General features: G+C 46.2%; 1 protein-coding gene across 1 annotated transcript in view; it reads left to right on the forward strand.

The window, feature by feature from the left end:
• Nucleotides 1–16,675, forward strand: part of TMC2 (transmembrane channel like 2) — a 78,553-nt gene extending 61,878 nt beyond the window's left edge. The window contains exons 15-20 of the mRNA XM_045295321.1: nt 2,525–2,592; nt 3,812–4,051; nt 12,438–12,563; nt 13,228–13,306; nt 14,755–14,872; nt 16,346–16,675. Coding sequence (XP_045151256.1) covers nt 2,525–2,592; nt 3,812–4,051; nt 12,438–12,563; nt 13,228–13,306; nt 14,755–14,872; nt 16,346–16,557 — 843 coding nt within the window. The 3' untranslated portion in view covers nt 16,558–16,675. The remainder of the gene's footprint in view (nt 1–2,524; nt 2,593–3,811; nt 4,052–12,437; nt 12,564–13,227; nt 13,307–14,754; nt 14,873–16,345) is intronic.
• Nucleotides 16,676–17,149: the final 474 nt, after the last annotated feature.

Here is a 17,149-nt window from a genome sequence, read left to right on the forward strand (position 1 = left end):
ACGTGCAGTGGCTGTACATGAGATGCCACGGACAGGAAGCAAATCCAGGCCTCCCACAGAAATGCAAGAATTCTATCACAGAACCCCCACCGCCCCATAAACTCTCATTAGAGAAGCTGACATCCTGGGATAGGGTAGCAAATCTAGAGGTGAATATTTCAGAAAATTCTAGAACCCACCAACAACACAATAATTATTGTCAGTGTCTTCTGGATTATGCCCAGGGAAATCTCTTAACTCTCATACCCTCTCCCCATGATACTCCTCTACCCACCTGGAAAACGACTCATCCTAAGTCTGTGTCATCTCCTTTCTGTAGAGGCCCTTTCTGATCTACCAGAAACTCTGGTCCAATCTTCTATCCTGTGCATGTCTCTTCCCTGACCCCTCACTCTACCATTAGGTAGTCCCTGATTGGGGCAGGGGGTGGGGTGGGAGTGGGGGTGGGGGGTGGGGGTAGGGGGTGTTGGAGGCCTTTCCCTTAACTGAGCTCCTGAGCTTCATATCTCATTTACCTGTGTAACGCTCCTCTAGCCTGCCTCAGGGTGCCTGGCCCAAGTAAGGGCTTTGATAGAGGTTTCTGTAATATTCTTTCCTTTTAGTCAGTACACACAGCCGACCCAGCTTCTCCTCAGAAGCTAAGAAAACTTCACAATCGTGTCTGAGATCAGGCTGATAGGAGCACACAATCTTGCTAAGATGACATTGTCTTCAAATTAACTTATTAGCTTGATAAGGTCCCAAAATAATACTAAATTTCATTAGGAAAACCACCCTGTGGCTATAACCAGGAAACATCTAGAAAGAAAGATGAGAGGGACTAATACTCCTGTTCTATTGAAACAGTATAAAGTTATCACAACTAAACTAGTACTAGGGAATAAACAAATTTATCACTCGAACCACATAGAAAGCCCAGAAACCGAGAGGATCTCTATTGGATTTTAGCTTATAATAAAGGGTGGGGATTATAAATACAGTGAGACAACTGGTTAACCACTTAAGGCTATGTGAATGTGTCCTTCATTGATTTCATGAAAGTCAACAGAGCTCTAAGTAAATCAAAGTTTTAAACATCAAGATAACTAAATCATTGAAAGCTAAAAGAAATCACGCCATTTATTAATCTTAGAGTGGGGAAGGTTTTTCTAGCAGGACACAAAGCCTAGTCGATAAAAATGTTAACATTTAGCTTTGAGAATGAGGATGGCAACAAACATACAAATGTGCTTGACACAATGGATGGATGGATGGATTGTCATAAGAGTTGTATGAGCCCTCAATAAAATGATTTTTTTTTAAAGGAAAAAAAATGTTAACATTTAAATTTCGAAGGTTTGACCTTCATGCATGTGAATTACTCATGCTTTCTGTGAGGTTGATTTGGTGATGGAAAGAAAGAAAGAAGGCAATGGTAGAACAGTTTCAAGGGTTTGTTTCAGAGCTCCCGGGAGGGAAGGGAGAGCGGAGAAAGGGACGGGAGCTTCCTGAGTTCCCAGTGAGGTTCACGGGCCCCTATTAGGGCCCTGAGAAGTCCCACTGTCCAGGCGAGAGGTGGAGAGTTTTATAGAGGGGTCTGGGGGAGGGAGTAGCTGGGGGATTTTCCACTGCCACTTTGTTGTCTGCAGGTCCGGAGCTAAGCAACAGTGTTCAAAGTTATCTGGAACGGTTAGTCTTCTGCACCTGGGCCTGAAGGCCATCGAAAGGGAGGGGGGAAGGGGGTGGGTCTGGCCTCTCATAGTGGCCTTGGAGTGTTTTCACCAGCTCTATCTCCGAGCCCACCTGTCCTGCTAAGTCCCGCTTCTGCTGACACTTCCTTTTTTGATCTATATATACCTGGCCTTCCTTTCTTTTCCAAGATCTCATTCCTCACGTTCTCATCTCTGTCGCCCTTGGTCTACAATTGGGAAAAGCAGATTTGCGTGTGCTGCATGGGGTCTCCAACTCTCCATGCTCACCAGCTTTATGTCCTCTCGAATACTGGACAAATCACCAACATGCTGAACATCAGAACAGACTGAGAACTTGAATCAGGGCAACGTTTTGTCCTTCCGTGTACTGCTCTCAGGGATGATGAGAAGGAGAAAGGGAAATTGAATAAGAAATTTGTAGTTTGGTTTGAAACTTTTGAAAAACTTATTTAACTGTTGATTTAATCACTTGTAGTTTATTAATAGATTTACTCCTTGATTTTAATTTCAAGGTACATTTCTGAGTAGAGAACTGGTAAAATGCTTCCTTAGGCATCAGGGATGTCCCACGAATACACTGTCAGCCTGAGAGCCTACAGGGTTAAGATGTTCATGTTTTTTCTATTTTAAAATATATTAGAAGTTTCAACTTTAAGGATATTCAATTTTTTCATTAACAGTTAAAAATATATACATGTTAAAGAAAGAGAATTCTGAATCTAAGATTCCAGAGCAGGCTGATCTTTAGAATGGAATCATCTTGGCTCGGCAGGTTAGCTAGTAATGAGATCTGGTTGATACCGCCTAACAGTCTTCTCTTTCTCTCTCTCTAGCCCTCATATGCTGAGTTTGATATCAGTGGAAATGTCCTGGGTTTGATCTTCAACCAAGGAATGATATGGTGAGTTGCTTGTTTCGTCAAGGAATCACCGCCTTCAGGAGTCCAAAACCCAGAATCCTTTCCCAGGCTTGTCATTTAGATAAGCCGACTCAGCTTTGCCTCGGCAGCAAGGAAGACTGCCGAATCTTGCCTGAGAACTAGTTTGGGAGGCACTGGCAAATCATCTTGCCTCTTGGGCTTCTTTCATTTCCATGAAAAATAGGGGTCAGGACTAGATGAGAATCAGGATGTGTTCCACCCTTCATATGCTACCATGGAAATAAAGGAGGGTCGGGGGAAAGGGGATGACCAAGATTGGAAGTAAAAAGATGGAGGCATAGGGGGAAAGAAGGAAGAAATGGAGGGAAGAAGAAAGCTAAGGAACGCTTTCCTCTGAAAAGGGAGTTCAAGGAGTCATCATTGTATCTTCAGTCAGAGGGTTAGGAGCTTCCCAGGGCTCACTGCAAGTCATTGTCCAATCTGCTTACCTTAAGGACTTCAAAGACTTTTCTGAGTGTGTTAGTCTGGGTTGACTAGAGAAACAAATTCATAGAGACACTCCTATATGTATAATAAAGAGCTTTATATACAAGAGCAAATAAATATTGAGAAAACAGCCCAGCCCAGTCCAGATCAAGTCTGTAAGTCTGATATTCGCCCATCTGTCCAATATCAATCTATAAAGTCCTCTTCAGACTCAAACAACACATGCAATGATGCCAAATGCAAGAAGATCACAGGCCAGTGGGTGGGAAGTCTTGTGGATCCAGTGGCGTTGTAAGCATCTCCGCACTGGCAGGGGTCTCCACGTGGCTTGTGCGGCTCCAGAGGTCTAGCTCTATCAGCTTCTATCCATGTGTCTTCTCCACAGGGATGTCTGACAGAAAGTGAGCCTGTGTCCTGCCTCCAGTGAGCTATTTATCTCCTTAGCGCCTCCAAGTGGGGTCATCACGCTACTACCTGACTGACAGGCTAGACTCCACCCCTTCACTCTGAATCCTCCAATTGACACCAAATTATGTAACGACCACACAGAGCATCCATCTACGAAGCCAAGGAGAAACCAGCAAGGGCTGCATAATCTGTGGCACTGCAGTGGTAAAACTCTGGCCAGCACTCCGATCAATAAAGCTCGGGGTGTCAAATGCCCTTGATACCTGGGAGGCCTGCGAGCCCAAACCCATCAATTGCATTCCCTTTGTCATGGGACCAATCAGGTGTCTGGTTTCTGCACTTCCAGGATGGGCTCTTTCTATGCCCCAGGACTAGTGGGCGTCAACGTGCTGCGTCTGCTGACTTCCATGTACTTCCAGTGCTGGGCTGTGATGAGCAGTAACGTCCCACACGAGCGTGTCTTCAAAGCCTCCCGATCCAACAACTTCTACATGGGCCTCCTGGTGCTGGTGCTCTTCCTCAGCCTGCTGCCTGTTGCCTACACCATCATGTCCCTGCCGCCCTCCTTCGACTGCGGACCGTTCAGGTACATGGTGCTGGTTGTGGGAGAGCAGCTACTCACTTGGGCAGTTTGCCCAGAAGGTTCTAGGTCAAAATCCTGCTTCTATTTCCATGTCAACCCACAAAGGGTCATGGAGCTTTAAGCAAATGATAAGGCTGTTCAAGGCATTATGTTTCTGAAATGATAAATTTTCTATGTCCTCACCGAGGGAAAAAGACAGGGCTTTCTACTCCCAAAAAGAGTCACAGAGGCAGTTCTGCCCTGTCCTATAGGGTCACTGTGAGTCAGCATCACCTGGATGACCATGAGTTTGTTTGGGGAAGGGCAGCAGGTAGGGGGTGGTTGGTGCTGACCAATGTGGTAGCCACTAGCCACAAGTGGTGAGCTCTTGAAACCAAGAAACTGAATCTCCATCTTTATTTCATGCTAATTCGTTTTAATTTTAGTAACCACAAGAAGTTAATAGTTATTGTGCTAGACAGCATGGTTTTCATCTTTTCATGGGGGTCCCTGGGTGGTACACTTGCCTACTCCCTAAACGGTTAGTGGCTGAGTGTACCTAGAGGCACCGTAGAAGAAAGACCTAGTAAGCTACTGAAAAATCCCAGCACAGTTCTACTCTGACACACCTGGAGTTGCCATGGCAGCCGAACAGACCTCTTACTGTATGGGTGAGCCATTACCCTGGATCACTTCCCATAGGGGAGGGAGGGAGAAATTCTGGACCTGAAATCTCTGCCAACTCACAAGGGCCATTAGATATGAAACAACTGCCGCAGACTCATAACGCAGATTCTCAATGAAGCGCCTGTGCTTGGTAGGACATTTGGGTTCTGGATGGATATCAAATTGATCGAAGAGATTGAATATAATGTATAAGACAAATAATTATGCAAGGATGTAAATTGAACAACAACGTGCAGCTACCGCTCTCTTTCCAAGCATGTAGCCTTCAGGAATGGTGTGGTGGTTAGGTGTTGGGCTGCAATCCTCATGGTCAGCAATTCAAAGCCAGCCCTGCAGGAGAAAGACTGAGCTTTCTACTCTTCTATTACAGTGACAGTCTCAGAAACCCACCGGGGGGTCGCTAGCAGGGAGTGAGCCCTCCCGCTGTCCTCTAAGTCAGCAGTTCTCAACCTGTGGGTTGTGACCCCTTTGGGGGTCGAACAACCCTTTCACAGGGGTCACCCAATTCATAACAGTAGGCAAGGTTACAGTGATGTAGCAACAAAAATAATGTTATGGTTGGGGGGGTCACCACAACATGAGGAACTGTACGAAAGGGTGGCAGCATGAGGGAGGTTGAGAACCACTGCTCTTTGTGATCCATAAAAAGGAGTTATGTGGGTACAGCAATTTGGAACATGTTGCCCCCTGTATCTGCCACTTTATCACGTAAAAACAACACCCACTCTTGGCTCAAAGGCTCTGAGGAATTGTGCTGTGAGATGCAGTTCAGCCAGTATTTCCCATGACTATTGGCTGCAGAACCCTTTCTTCATGCACCCCCTACCATGAAAGGGACAAGGGTGAGGCCAAGGGGTGTCAGCTCTGCGCTTACATGAACCTGAGAGTGAGAACCCCCTTACATGGTGCCCCCAGACACCTCCCTACTCCCGACACTGCCTATCAGCGTGGAGGGGCACACTCTTGAGGGTGCTGACCTGCTACTGTTAGTTTAGAAGGGATTATCTCGGTGTAAGGCTCTGGTGGCACGGTGGTTACGTGTTGGGCTGCTAACTGTAAGGTCAGCAGTTTAAAACCACCAGCTGCTCCACGAAAGGAAGACAAGACTTTCTCTCTCATCAAAGTGTTGCAGTCTCGGAAGCCCACAGGGGCAGTTCTGCCCTGTCCGGAGGGTTGCTCTGGGTTAGGAAAGACTCGGTTGCAGTGAGTTTTGGGGTTTGGGGTTTTTTTTTTAAAGGTCTACAATTGGTGTCCCCACAGCACGTGCACAGGAGTTCAGAGGAGACATCAAAGGTGTGTTCACAGGCGACTGAAGCCGGAATTCCCACCTACCCCACCCTTGCCTTACTGATGCCTGGAGGGCCCTGATCACTCACACCTGAGTTCCATTTTTCCAGGGTTTTTAGGTGGCAGGGAAAGGGCCTGAACATGAAACTCAACACTATTCTGCTTAAAACACGTCCTGAGTTGTCCTGTTCACCCCTCGGCGTCTCAGCTGTCCTCTCAGAGAGGCCTTTCCTGGAAGCCCTAACTAAAATGTCACCCACACAGAGTGTATCACTACTTTTGCCTATTGTATCTCCATAGCCTCCCTGGTAGACCACTTACTGAGCTACTGACTGCAAGGCCAGCAGTTCGAACCCACCCGTCGTCCCTCGGGAGAAAGACGAGACATTCTACTTCTGGAAAGATTTAAAGTCTCAGAAAACCGAAGGAGCAGTTCTACTCTGTCAGATTTGCCTCGATGGCAGCGAGTTTTGAGTTTAGGCGGTTTCACCACCTACCTTCACTGTACCTTATGCTTGTACATCTTGCTTATTGTCTATTGCCACCCTCAGGATGTCAATGCTAACAACAGTGACCTTTGCCTCTGGCATAGTTGGTTATGTATTGGGCTGCTAACCACGAGGCTAGCAGTTCAAAATCACCAGCCACTCCGAGGGAGAAAGATGAGCCTTTCTAGTCCCATGAGTATTTACAGTCTCAGAAACCCACAGGGGCAGTTCGACTCTGTCCTGCAGGGTCACTGTGAGTCGGCATCAACTGGATGGCAGTGAGCTTGGTTTGTTGAGTTTAGGTATTTAGCAGTGGCACTGTTGGTAAGCATTGGGCTGCTCACCACCAGATCAGCAGCTCAAGCCCACCAGCCACTCCACAGGAGAAAGATGGGGCTGCCTGCTCCCGTAAAGCCTCGGCAACTCTATAGAGTAGCACCCTGAGCAGGAATCTGCTCAGTAGCAGCGGAGTTGGTGTGGTAGTTGGGTGTACTTAGTGGCTAAAAGGGAATGCTTTATGTAGGGGAGAACCAGTGAGAAATCAGTTGGATGGGGGTGAGGGGGGTAGAGAGGGGAGATATGGGACCTGGACCAAATCCAACTGCAGCCAAGATGGTAACATAAATGAGTGAGGTGGGGTGGGTGGGAGGTATTGCATACCATATGGTTAAAAATAGTGGTTGCCCTCCAGCCATGTCCACTTGCTTATAGATCGTCTAGCAATGTTCTCATTACATCAACAGAAATGGATACTTGCCACAGAGAAAGTCTGGTCCACAAAGCCTAAAATTGTTGCTCTCTGGCCCTTTATTTACTTTCCTTCCAGAAGTGTGCTGCCTCCTGGTCTTGAGCATAGAATCGGGAGCCATCTCTGCCATCTGTCCCCTGGGTGATCTTAAGCAACCTCCTTAAAATCCTCGGCACATCAGGTTCATTGCCTCTGAGGATCGTAGTCATGCCTAGGTGTTAGGGTTGTCATGAAGATAATGTGTGTTGTCTGCAAAGTTCAGAGAGAAGTAGTTGGGTCCATCGGAAAGGGCATATGTGTTTCTTCATTCTGAGTCCTGCCCAAGTTAGTTAAAACTCACAGCGAATCGTGCTTATTCTTAATACCATCGGTAATTCAGCTCAACCAAAAATTCTGCTCTGTCCCACGGAACCAACCTGGGGACATGGGCTGGATACATGCCAGCACTTGATCTCCGTGGCTCTCGGCTCTCGGAGGACTTCTAAGGGAGATGAAGGCTGCTTGCTCTGGATGTGCTAACGTTCATCTGAAGGCCAGGCAGGAGATAGCAAGGTGACCAGAACCCTGATCATCCCCAGAGTGATCACTCACTCCTCATTGACAGGGACTCATCGGAACTCACTGCCATTGAGTCAACGCTGCCTCTTTGTAACACTGTAGGTCAGGACAGAACTGCCCCCGGAGGTTTCTGAGACCCACGTTTTCTGTTTTGTTTTGTTTAGTATATTTAATATGAAGTGTAAGAGACCAGCTCTTATCTTACAAATCGAATGGGTGCAAGCGGGCACGATCTGCAACAAGGAGAAAACTTTTTTTTTATTGGAATTATATCATTTTATTTTTGTGTGATTTATAGGCTTTTCTTTTTGTGTGTCATTGCCTTTTTGTTGTTGTTATTGTAGCTATTGTTTTATCTTCTATTGTTGCCTTGTTGTGCTCGGTCTTGTGTTTGTGCATATTGTTGTTGCTGCATGTCTATCTGGGTGGGATAGGCGGGATAAACAAGCGGGAAGAGAGAACAATGGGATGACAGTTGTGGGGGGGGGTGGGAGAGTGGGAGGTGGGGGAAAGGAAGTGGGTCTTAACAAACCCAGGGACAAGGGAACAACAAGTGATCCAAATCGATGGCGATGAGGATGTAGGAGGTCTGGTAGGGCTTGATCAAGGGCAATGTAACCGAGAGGAATTACTGAAACCCAAATGAAGGCTGAACATGGTAGTGGGACAAGAGGAAAGTAAAAGGAAATAGAGGCAAGAACTAGGAGGCAAAGGGCATTTATAGAGATCTAAATGCAGGCAGGTACATATGTAAATATATTTATATATGACATTGGGGAAATAGATCTATGTACATATATTTATAGGTTTAGTATGGGGGAAGCAGATGGAGAAAACTTTTATACAAAAGGGATAGCCAAAAGTTGAGGCCCAGGGGACCCTGCAGTAAGACACTCCAGGGCCTCTAACTTTATTAGAGGCAGGCTTAGATACACAGTTCACAATTCTTTGAAGGTTGACAAAGGAGTATTAGCACATCAGGGAAGTTATTTACAGATGGGAGGGGAGGGCCAGGTTGGGCACAAGAAGTAACTGAAGTGAGCAGACTGCTGCCTTCTGCAGCTTTAGTCAGGGAACAGGGGCCAAGTGCCGGGACTCACTCTTGATGGGAGTGGAAAGCCTCATCTTTCTCCACAGGAGTGGCTGGCGCTTCCCAACTGGTAAGACACAGCCCACTATACCACCGCGGCTCCTTCTTGAAGGGGACAGTGGTGTGAGATAAAGGAATATCCAAGGTACCATGAATGCTGGGTTTGTGCCAAGCATGGTATGAGGCATGTGTTTAATCCTCCTGTAACAGTGTTGGGAGGTGAGAAGTAGTGTCTATCATAAATATCTAGTTAAATGTTCTTCTGCCAATGCTGATTTGTAATGAAATTGTATGCATTTAGCTTTGAAAACGCCTTTCCACACAAATAGACACTCTCGGGTACTGCTATCAATCCATAAGAATGATTTCAATTGAGCATAGTTATCTCTTGGGGGCATTTAGAGAATTCCTGAAGATCTCTTGCTTGCTGAAGGCAAACAGGACTTGAGACTTACCAATAAAGCTCAAAGACTGCGGTCTTCAGTACAGACTACACCTCAACACAAAGGAAGCAAAAATCCTCACTAGACTAGTAAGCAACTTCATGATAAATGAGGAATGTATTAGTTTAGGTACTTTGGAGAAACAAATCCACAGCGACTCATGTATAAGAGAGAGTTTTATGTAAAGAAAATGTGCATCACAAAAACATCCCAACCCAATGCTGCCCAAGTCCAACATTAACCCATTAACCCAACACCAGTCCACAAAGTCCTCCACCTCACAAAACAACAAAGGCAATGATGCCGACTGCAGGAGGAAAGCTGAGTCAGTGAACGAACAAGCATCTCAGCACTAGCAGGGGTCTCCACACGGCTGCTCCAGCACCCAGGGCTGCATCGGGATAGGTCCAGGTAGCTTCTCCTTGGGGATGTCTTATAGGAAGTCAATCTTGCAAGCTGAAGCAGGGAACTGCTAAGGCAGCTGCACCCGGTGCAACCATCACAAAAACAAGAGACCCGAGAACTAGAAAGGTGAGGCTCACCACCCATTTATCCCTCCGCCTTTCAATTAGCCCCACATGTGATTATCAGCCAGGCTGGCACAATTAACTCACACACCTAACTCCTCAAAATAAGAACCTTGGTTTTCAATCCTCTAAAGAGGTCTTGTGAAACAGATTTTACCTAAGGCTACTTGTCTTTTGATCTCTTGACTGCTGTTCCCACGAGTATTAATTATGGATCCAAGCAAGATTAATTATGGATCCTTAACAACTTCAACCTTTTCCATTTATCATGATGTTACCTATTGGTCCAGTTGTGAGAATTTTGCTCTTCTCCAGTGGAGTGACTGGGGTATTCAAACTGCGGGACTTGCAGTTAGCAATCCATTGCTTATCTTCCAGGGCTCCCTTAGGTTCAAATACTTTTTGAAAATTACCTGCTGATGACTAATTACAATGAATAGCCATAGCTGATGATGCCCTGTCAGGCTATGGGGCTCTGTATGACACTTGGATGATGTAGTCACTGTTATAACTACATCATGTGATTTGTAGTGTGATGCACAGTCGTGTTGAACAAAAAAGACCACAAATGGTCTTTGTCACAATGACAGTCATTGTAGCATGAAAGCAGCCATGGCTGATAAATGAATAAGCATGGCTGTGTGCCAGCACAGCCTTAATTACAGAGGATGACATGTGAATTTCACCTATCCATCTTGATGAGTCACAAAATACATTCTTTGATTTTTCTTTTCCAATCATTTAAAAGTATAAAAATCATTCTTAGTTCATGGGCCATACAAAGAATTTGGCCAAAGGACCATAGTTTACCAACTCTTGATCTACATTTTTCACAAGAGACAAATGAGGCTGCTAACTACAACATTTTGGAGATATTTATAATGTACTAGCATCAGACTTAATGTCTTGTATATAAATTAGTCATTCTAGCTTCCAAATAATATTCAGAAGAAAAATCCTACCATTATACTTATAATATTACATTATGTTATAACTATATGTATATATTATTATACTATATTATAGAGATGATGAGAGTAAGTCAAGGACATTTGCAGTATCTTGCTCACAGATCTGAAATCTCTGCTGTACTGTCCAGTAGAACTTTCTGTAGTGTAGAAAGTCCTTATTTGCTCATCCAATATAGTTGCTCCCAGCCACATGATTAGTGAGCACTTGAAGTGTTCATAGTGTAACTAAGGAACTGAATTTTTTATTTCAATTAATTAATTACTTAATATCCATCATGAACAGTGCAGCTCTGGTGAGGAGACTCAGAGTGTGAACACAGGCATATGTGTTGTGGGTTCAAATAAATGACCACCACTCTAATGTCTTGATAATTTAGGAGAGTCTATATTTGGTTATGACTGGGCTGCTAGAATCTAAAAGCGATTCTTTGATTGTAGTCCTGAGTACACATTTCAGTCCATCTTTAAAGACAAAAACTCATTTTATCATTTGTCTAGGACTTAAGCAAGCATGAACAGAAGCAGAGAGCAAAATTAATGTTACTATTCCTTACAGTCGGTGAGCCTTACAGCGTACTGCATTTATTATAACAACCTGGTTCCTGGTTACAACATCAAAAGGAACAATATTATTAATTACAATGTTCTGATCTCGAGAACATGAGAGTACATTCTAAAATCAATCACTCCTGGGACTTTCCAAGATGGGAGGGGTTAGGAGGCAGGTCATTCAGCAGCTAACAAAAACGGAGTTTCTTTTGCTAGCCTGCTTCATGTGAATCCCACAGTCAATAAGTGGGAGGTGCAAGGATTTAAACCAGAAATTTCAAATCCTAAACACGACTTCAAAATTGCCAGCCAAGAGCTAGCATAACGGAGTGGCTTCTGGGCAAGCATGAATGGAATTCACTCTTCCTCACAGCCCCTAGATATTTGAGAATCATAAGCACCACGGTCGACTGGTCAAGAATCAGTTCTAGTACTAGATTTATGATCTGAAGACTCCTTATAAGTACTGTATTGTTGAAAGCCATCGTGAGCCTCTGTCATCTTGTCAGCCTCTAGCGAACTGTCCTCACATCAAGGGACCTAGAGAAAGCTCCATGTTGGTCTTCTAGCTGGATCATGGACAACTTGCTCTAGTCCACTCCAATGCTTAAGCACCCAATATAGGGTTTCTAAGAGGGTAACTCTTCCTGGGTGCAGATAGCCTGGTCTTGCTTGGAACCACCAAACTCTCAGTTAGCAGCCCAGTGCCTAGCCCACAGCACCACAAGGACTCCCTGATTGTCTCACTAGGGCATGGGCAAAATCCAGTTCCATTTTTCTCAGCAATATGTCAGACACAGAGCACCAATGTGATGTGAGAGCCGGTTGGGTACCATGGACATCAACCTGGTGAACCAGTGTGCTAATCCATCAATGAGCCCAACCCAAATGGCAGTCCTTTATTTTGATTCATAGTCCTTCACAGAAAAGTCTGTAGCTGAGTTCTATACCTTCCAGAAAATTGGCGGTGAGCACTGGCTTTGTATCTGTGGGACAGAGATCTGTTTGTGTGTGACACGGGAGCTTTGCCAATCTCTGTAACCCATCCTCTCCTTTTTACAGTGGGAAAAACAGAATGTATGATGTCATCCAAGAGACCATTGAAAATGATTTCCCAACCTTCCTAGGAAAGATCTTTGCTTTCCTCGCCAATCCAGGCCTAATCATTCCAGCCATCTTGCTGATGTTGTAAGTTATCCAGAGTGCATGGCTCTGCTACATGGAAACTGCCCCCTTACAGTTGAGATGTTGCTTGATATGTCTTTTTTTTTTTTTAATCTTACGCTCTGTGTTAGTCTGGATTCTTCAGAAGCAAACCTCATGAAAAGAATGCAAAATTCAAGTCATTTGTCGGGGATTTGGTGGAAAAGTAATACAGGGAAGGGGAGGCTCATTGTTAGTCTTGCTACCGCTTGCTGACTTGAACCTGCTGGGGAACTATGGGAGACACTGTAGAGCATGTGTGTCAGAGCCATCCCACCCTAAAGGTAGGGACTCGGATCATTTGTAGACCTACTCCTGTTAGTCACTGATGGAGGGAGGGCTTCCAGGAGATGGGCATTAATTTCTGTCCATTTTGACCATCTCTGTGTGTGCACTCTGAGAACTATAAATGGTAGGTCTTAAAAAGTGGAAAAACCCAACTGAAGAGAGAAAGGAGAAAGAGGGAGCAACCTCCAGGATGTTCTCTAATGGCGTGAGGCCTTTAGGATGGTAGGATTAGCCCCCTGCCCTGGGGCAAAGGCCCAGCACTTGTTCCAGGAATCCCCTGCCTTTGTCCCTTGGGAAAGACCTGGGTTCTTGCACCTTCTCAAGATGATGAGATCTCAGGAGGCACACTTCTCTCTTGTAGCCTGGCCATCTACTACCTGAACTCCGTTTCCAAAAGCCTGGCACGAGCTAATGCCCAGCTGAGGAAGAAAATCCAAGCGGTGAGTCTGGCAGGAGCTTCATCCTGGAGGCTAAAAAGATGTCACGTCTTTGTCTCTCTCTTTGTTTCTCCATTTGCTCTGTAAGTCCAGATGTATTTGCTAAATGGCTTCCTTTCAAAGCTCATCTAAAAGTGTCTGTATTAAAGCAAGTAGCCTTCTGATATTCAATAGCATGCATTAATGTTCTAGAAGCACTTGGGGTGACATGATAGTAGTGATATGAACTATGAGAGGTTAGAACAAATGAGGTTGATCTCACTCAGAAGGTGGGAAGGGTTAGGAAGGAAAGAGGAATGGAAATGGGAAACACAGGGAGGTAGAGGGATGAGGGATGTTACATTGTGGGGATTGCAATCAATGACATGAAACAAACTGAGTATGAATTGTTGCATGGAAAACTGACATGCTCTGTAAGCCTTCACCCAATCTGGAATAAAACGTCTAAATGAATTATGGGAGATTGGTCCAGAAGAGATTTAATAGATTCAACTAATGCACTTACCTAGCAAACCCAGCATCCACACTGATTCTTATAGACTAAAACCAAAACTATAAGTACTAAAAGAAATGTTGTCCAAACAACATATTTTGGGGCCTTTTGCCTAAGAGGTCTCCCGAGTCCCCATCACACATGGGTTGCCTCTCTCACCATCCCAGCAGACTCCTGACTCTCTCTTCCACTCATCCAATTCCCCTCACCTCCCCCAGACCTCAAAGGACAGGTCCCAACCCCTGTCTCCTCTGTGCTCCCTCTCCAACTTTCCTGGAGCAAATCTCGTCTGCCTGCCAGCTTCCCACCTACAACTCCTTCAATTAGGCTCACTGAGCTCCTGCTCCGAGGTTTAAAAACAGAACCATGGAACTAGAGGGTTAGAAGGTTGCTGTTCTCCCCTAGCCAGGTATTCGTTCCAACACTGAGGGTCTACGCTTGCCTCTGCAGTCAGTTGCGATCATCAAAGATTTGGGGAATGTAAGAGACAATGAGATATTGAAGGTTTGGTGGTAGATTTCTTCCCTCCAGACTGGGGTCGTGCCTTCCATTCCTGGCCAATGTACAGCCACTACCACCTGTCTGTCCATGGACAGGTTTGCTATGCCCTGGACAGGTTTCAGTAGCGCTTCCCAACCAAAATGGCCTAGGAAGAACAGCCAGAGTAAGAAGAAAGGTGTGGAAATCGACTTCTGCAAACTAGTTTATGAAACCCTTCAGATCACAATAGTCCAATCTACAATTCTGGGGATGGCACAGGGCGGGCAGCGTTTCACTCTAATGTGCGTACGATTGCCTTGAGCCAAGGGCTGACTGGCCGACAGCTGACCACACAGTCACCACCACCACCGAGTGCGAGTAGAGTGCTTGCTCTCTAGCCCTCACGCAGCTGTGCTCTGATTCTCCAACATCAAACATTTCCTTGGTCAGCACCAACAGTGAATTTTCTTTTCTGCAGCTCCGGGAAGTTGAGAAAAGCCACAAGTCTGTCAAAGGCAAGGCCACTGTCAAAGATTCGGGAGACACCCTTCCAGGAAGCTCCAAAAATGCCATCCAGGTCCAACTCACCAAAGAAGGTACATCTCCTTCCACAATGAGTGCTTGGACACCACCACATAGAAAGATGCCCAGAGCTTAGCTCATGGAATCCCACCCGTCTGTAGTGTGATGTGGGGCAAGTTACGAAGCGCTATTTCCTTATCAACAGGATGGGGATCATCACAGCATCCACCTCAGAGAGTGGTGAAGATGAGATGAGATCATGGATTAAAATGCTTTAACAGAAATCCGGGCATAGATAGCCAACCAAGACTAGCTGATGGTAATAGCCCTGGCTGTAGTAGGGATAGAAGTATCTAGAAATGGAGAAAATACCCACTCACCTGCAGTCTCTCTCATTTCTATTCTCTTGAAATTCCTGACCTAGCCCCTGCAGTGACTTGGTGATGGCATTCTTGAATTTCAGACAGGAGACCCAGGTTCAAATCCCAGCCAAGGCACCTGATATGGATTCACCACCAATCCTTCATGGTGGCTTTCACGTTGCCTCATACTGAACAGGTTTCAGAGGAGCTTCCAGGCTAAGGCAGACTAGGAAGAAAGACCTGGCGATGGATCTCAACATGCTGATCCCCAGCCATCACGCCGGTAGAGCAGGACCAGACAGTGTTTCACTCTATTGTGCACAGAGTCACCATGATGGCACAGTGGTTAGGCACACTGCTGCTGCCTGAAAAGTTGATAGCTCAAACCAGCAGCTGCTCCCTGGGAGGAAGCTGTGGCAGTCTGCTTCTGTAATGATTGCAGCCTTAGAAACCCTGTGTTGTTACGTGCTGTTGCGTCTTCTCTGGCTCATAGCGACCCCATGTGCTACTGAAGGGAAAACGGCCCAGTCCTGTGCCATCCCACAATTGTTCTTATGTGTAGGCCCCTGGTTGCAGCCACTGTGTCCATCCATCTTGTTGAGGGTCTTCTTCTTTTTAGCTGCCCCTCGAACTTTACCCAGTAGATCCCTGGCGGTGCAGTGGTCATGCATTGGGCTGTGGCCCTGAAGAAGAGGAGCTGGGGTTGGCTAAGTGCTAGCTAGCTTTTGCCACTAACTTGAACTAAGAGGAGGGAAGCGGGCAAGTAAGGGAAAGGACTGGGAATTGGACCACAGTCCAACAGTTTCCATGGTCCTTGCCCGCCCTTCCATGATCATCTTTGACCCTGGAAGCCACCCTGTGAGGTTGTTATTATTGTCCCAGTTTCACATCTCAGACAACTCAGACTCAGGAAGGCTCAAAGCCAATTCTCCATGCAACTCCAAAACTCCAAACTCGCCATCAAATCGAATCCGACCCATAGCCCTACTGTTTCCACAAGTCGGTTTAAGCAACACTGGGCCAAGCTGCCTCAGACCTTTGAGGGCAATCTGACAGCCATCCCTTGATTAAACAAAAGTAAAATCAACAGGTCCTTCAGGGCAACCCCCAACAGCTCCAAACCCATGCCTGGAAACTGGCGCACACTCTCCCACATCACTGCCTTTGTCTTGGTTCATTTCCCAGGAACCACGGCTCACCCTGGCAGCCAAAGCCAGATCCTGGAGAAGAAGGCGCAGGGCTCGAGCGCCTCCAATTCTGCCGACAGGACTATGCTCCCTACCACCAGGCACAATCCCGTCCCCCAACCCCCTGGAGTCAGGTCCAGCTCCGGCCAACTCCTGCCTCAGCCTTGGAAGTCGGCTTCTGGAAAGAGTGGGCAAAGACCACCCCCGTAACACCTGGGACTCTCAGAAGCAAGACTTCTAGGGCTGATCCACAGGCCCCAGCTCGCTCGCTCTCTCTCTCTCTCTCTCTCTTTCTCTCTCTCTCTCTCTCTCTCTCTCTCTCTCTCTCTCTCTCTCTCTCTCTCTCTCTCTCTCTCTCTCTCTCTCTCTCACACACACACACACACACACACAAATGGTTGTACTCTCTTCCTTGCTCCTCTCACATATACACATTCTCTCTCTTCTCGCTTTCAAAGGCAACTTTGATTAGTTGTGGGCCCTTATTAGCTACCAAGAGTGAACAACGCTTCAGGACATCTGGGGCTTTCCCCCGACTAAGTGCACTTCCCAAGACCTCTGAACCTTGCACCCATATTGATTTCCCTTGATCCTAAGCTGGGGGTGGAGGGCAGAAACAGATCTCCAATACCACCATTCTGCCCCCCACCCCCCACCCCCCCACTCCCTGTTATATATATATTTACAGTGCTCATTTGGGGAGACAGGTTTCTGCCGACTCCATAGCCTAAGACAAGAATGCAAAGGGGCCCCCCTTTCTGGCTGTCACCTCTAGCTGAAGGAAAAGAGGTGGTTTAGATGA

Source organism: Echinops telfairi, unplaced genomic scaffold (genome assembly GCF_000313985.2).
Source record: "Echinops telfairi isolate 266 unplaced genomic scaffold, ASM31398v2 ScPeMD7_5592;HRSCAF=6446, whole genome shotgun sequence".
In the NCBI taxonomy this organism is placed as follows: domain Eukaryota; kingdom Metazoa; phylum Chordata; class Mammalia; order Afrosoricida; family Tenrecidae; genus Echinops; species Echinops telfairi.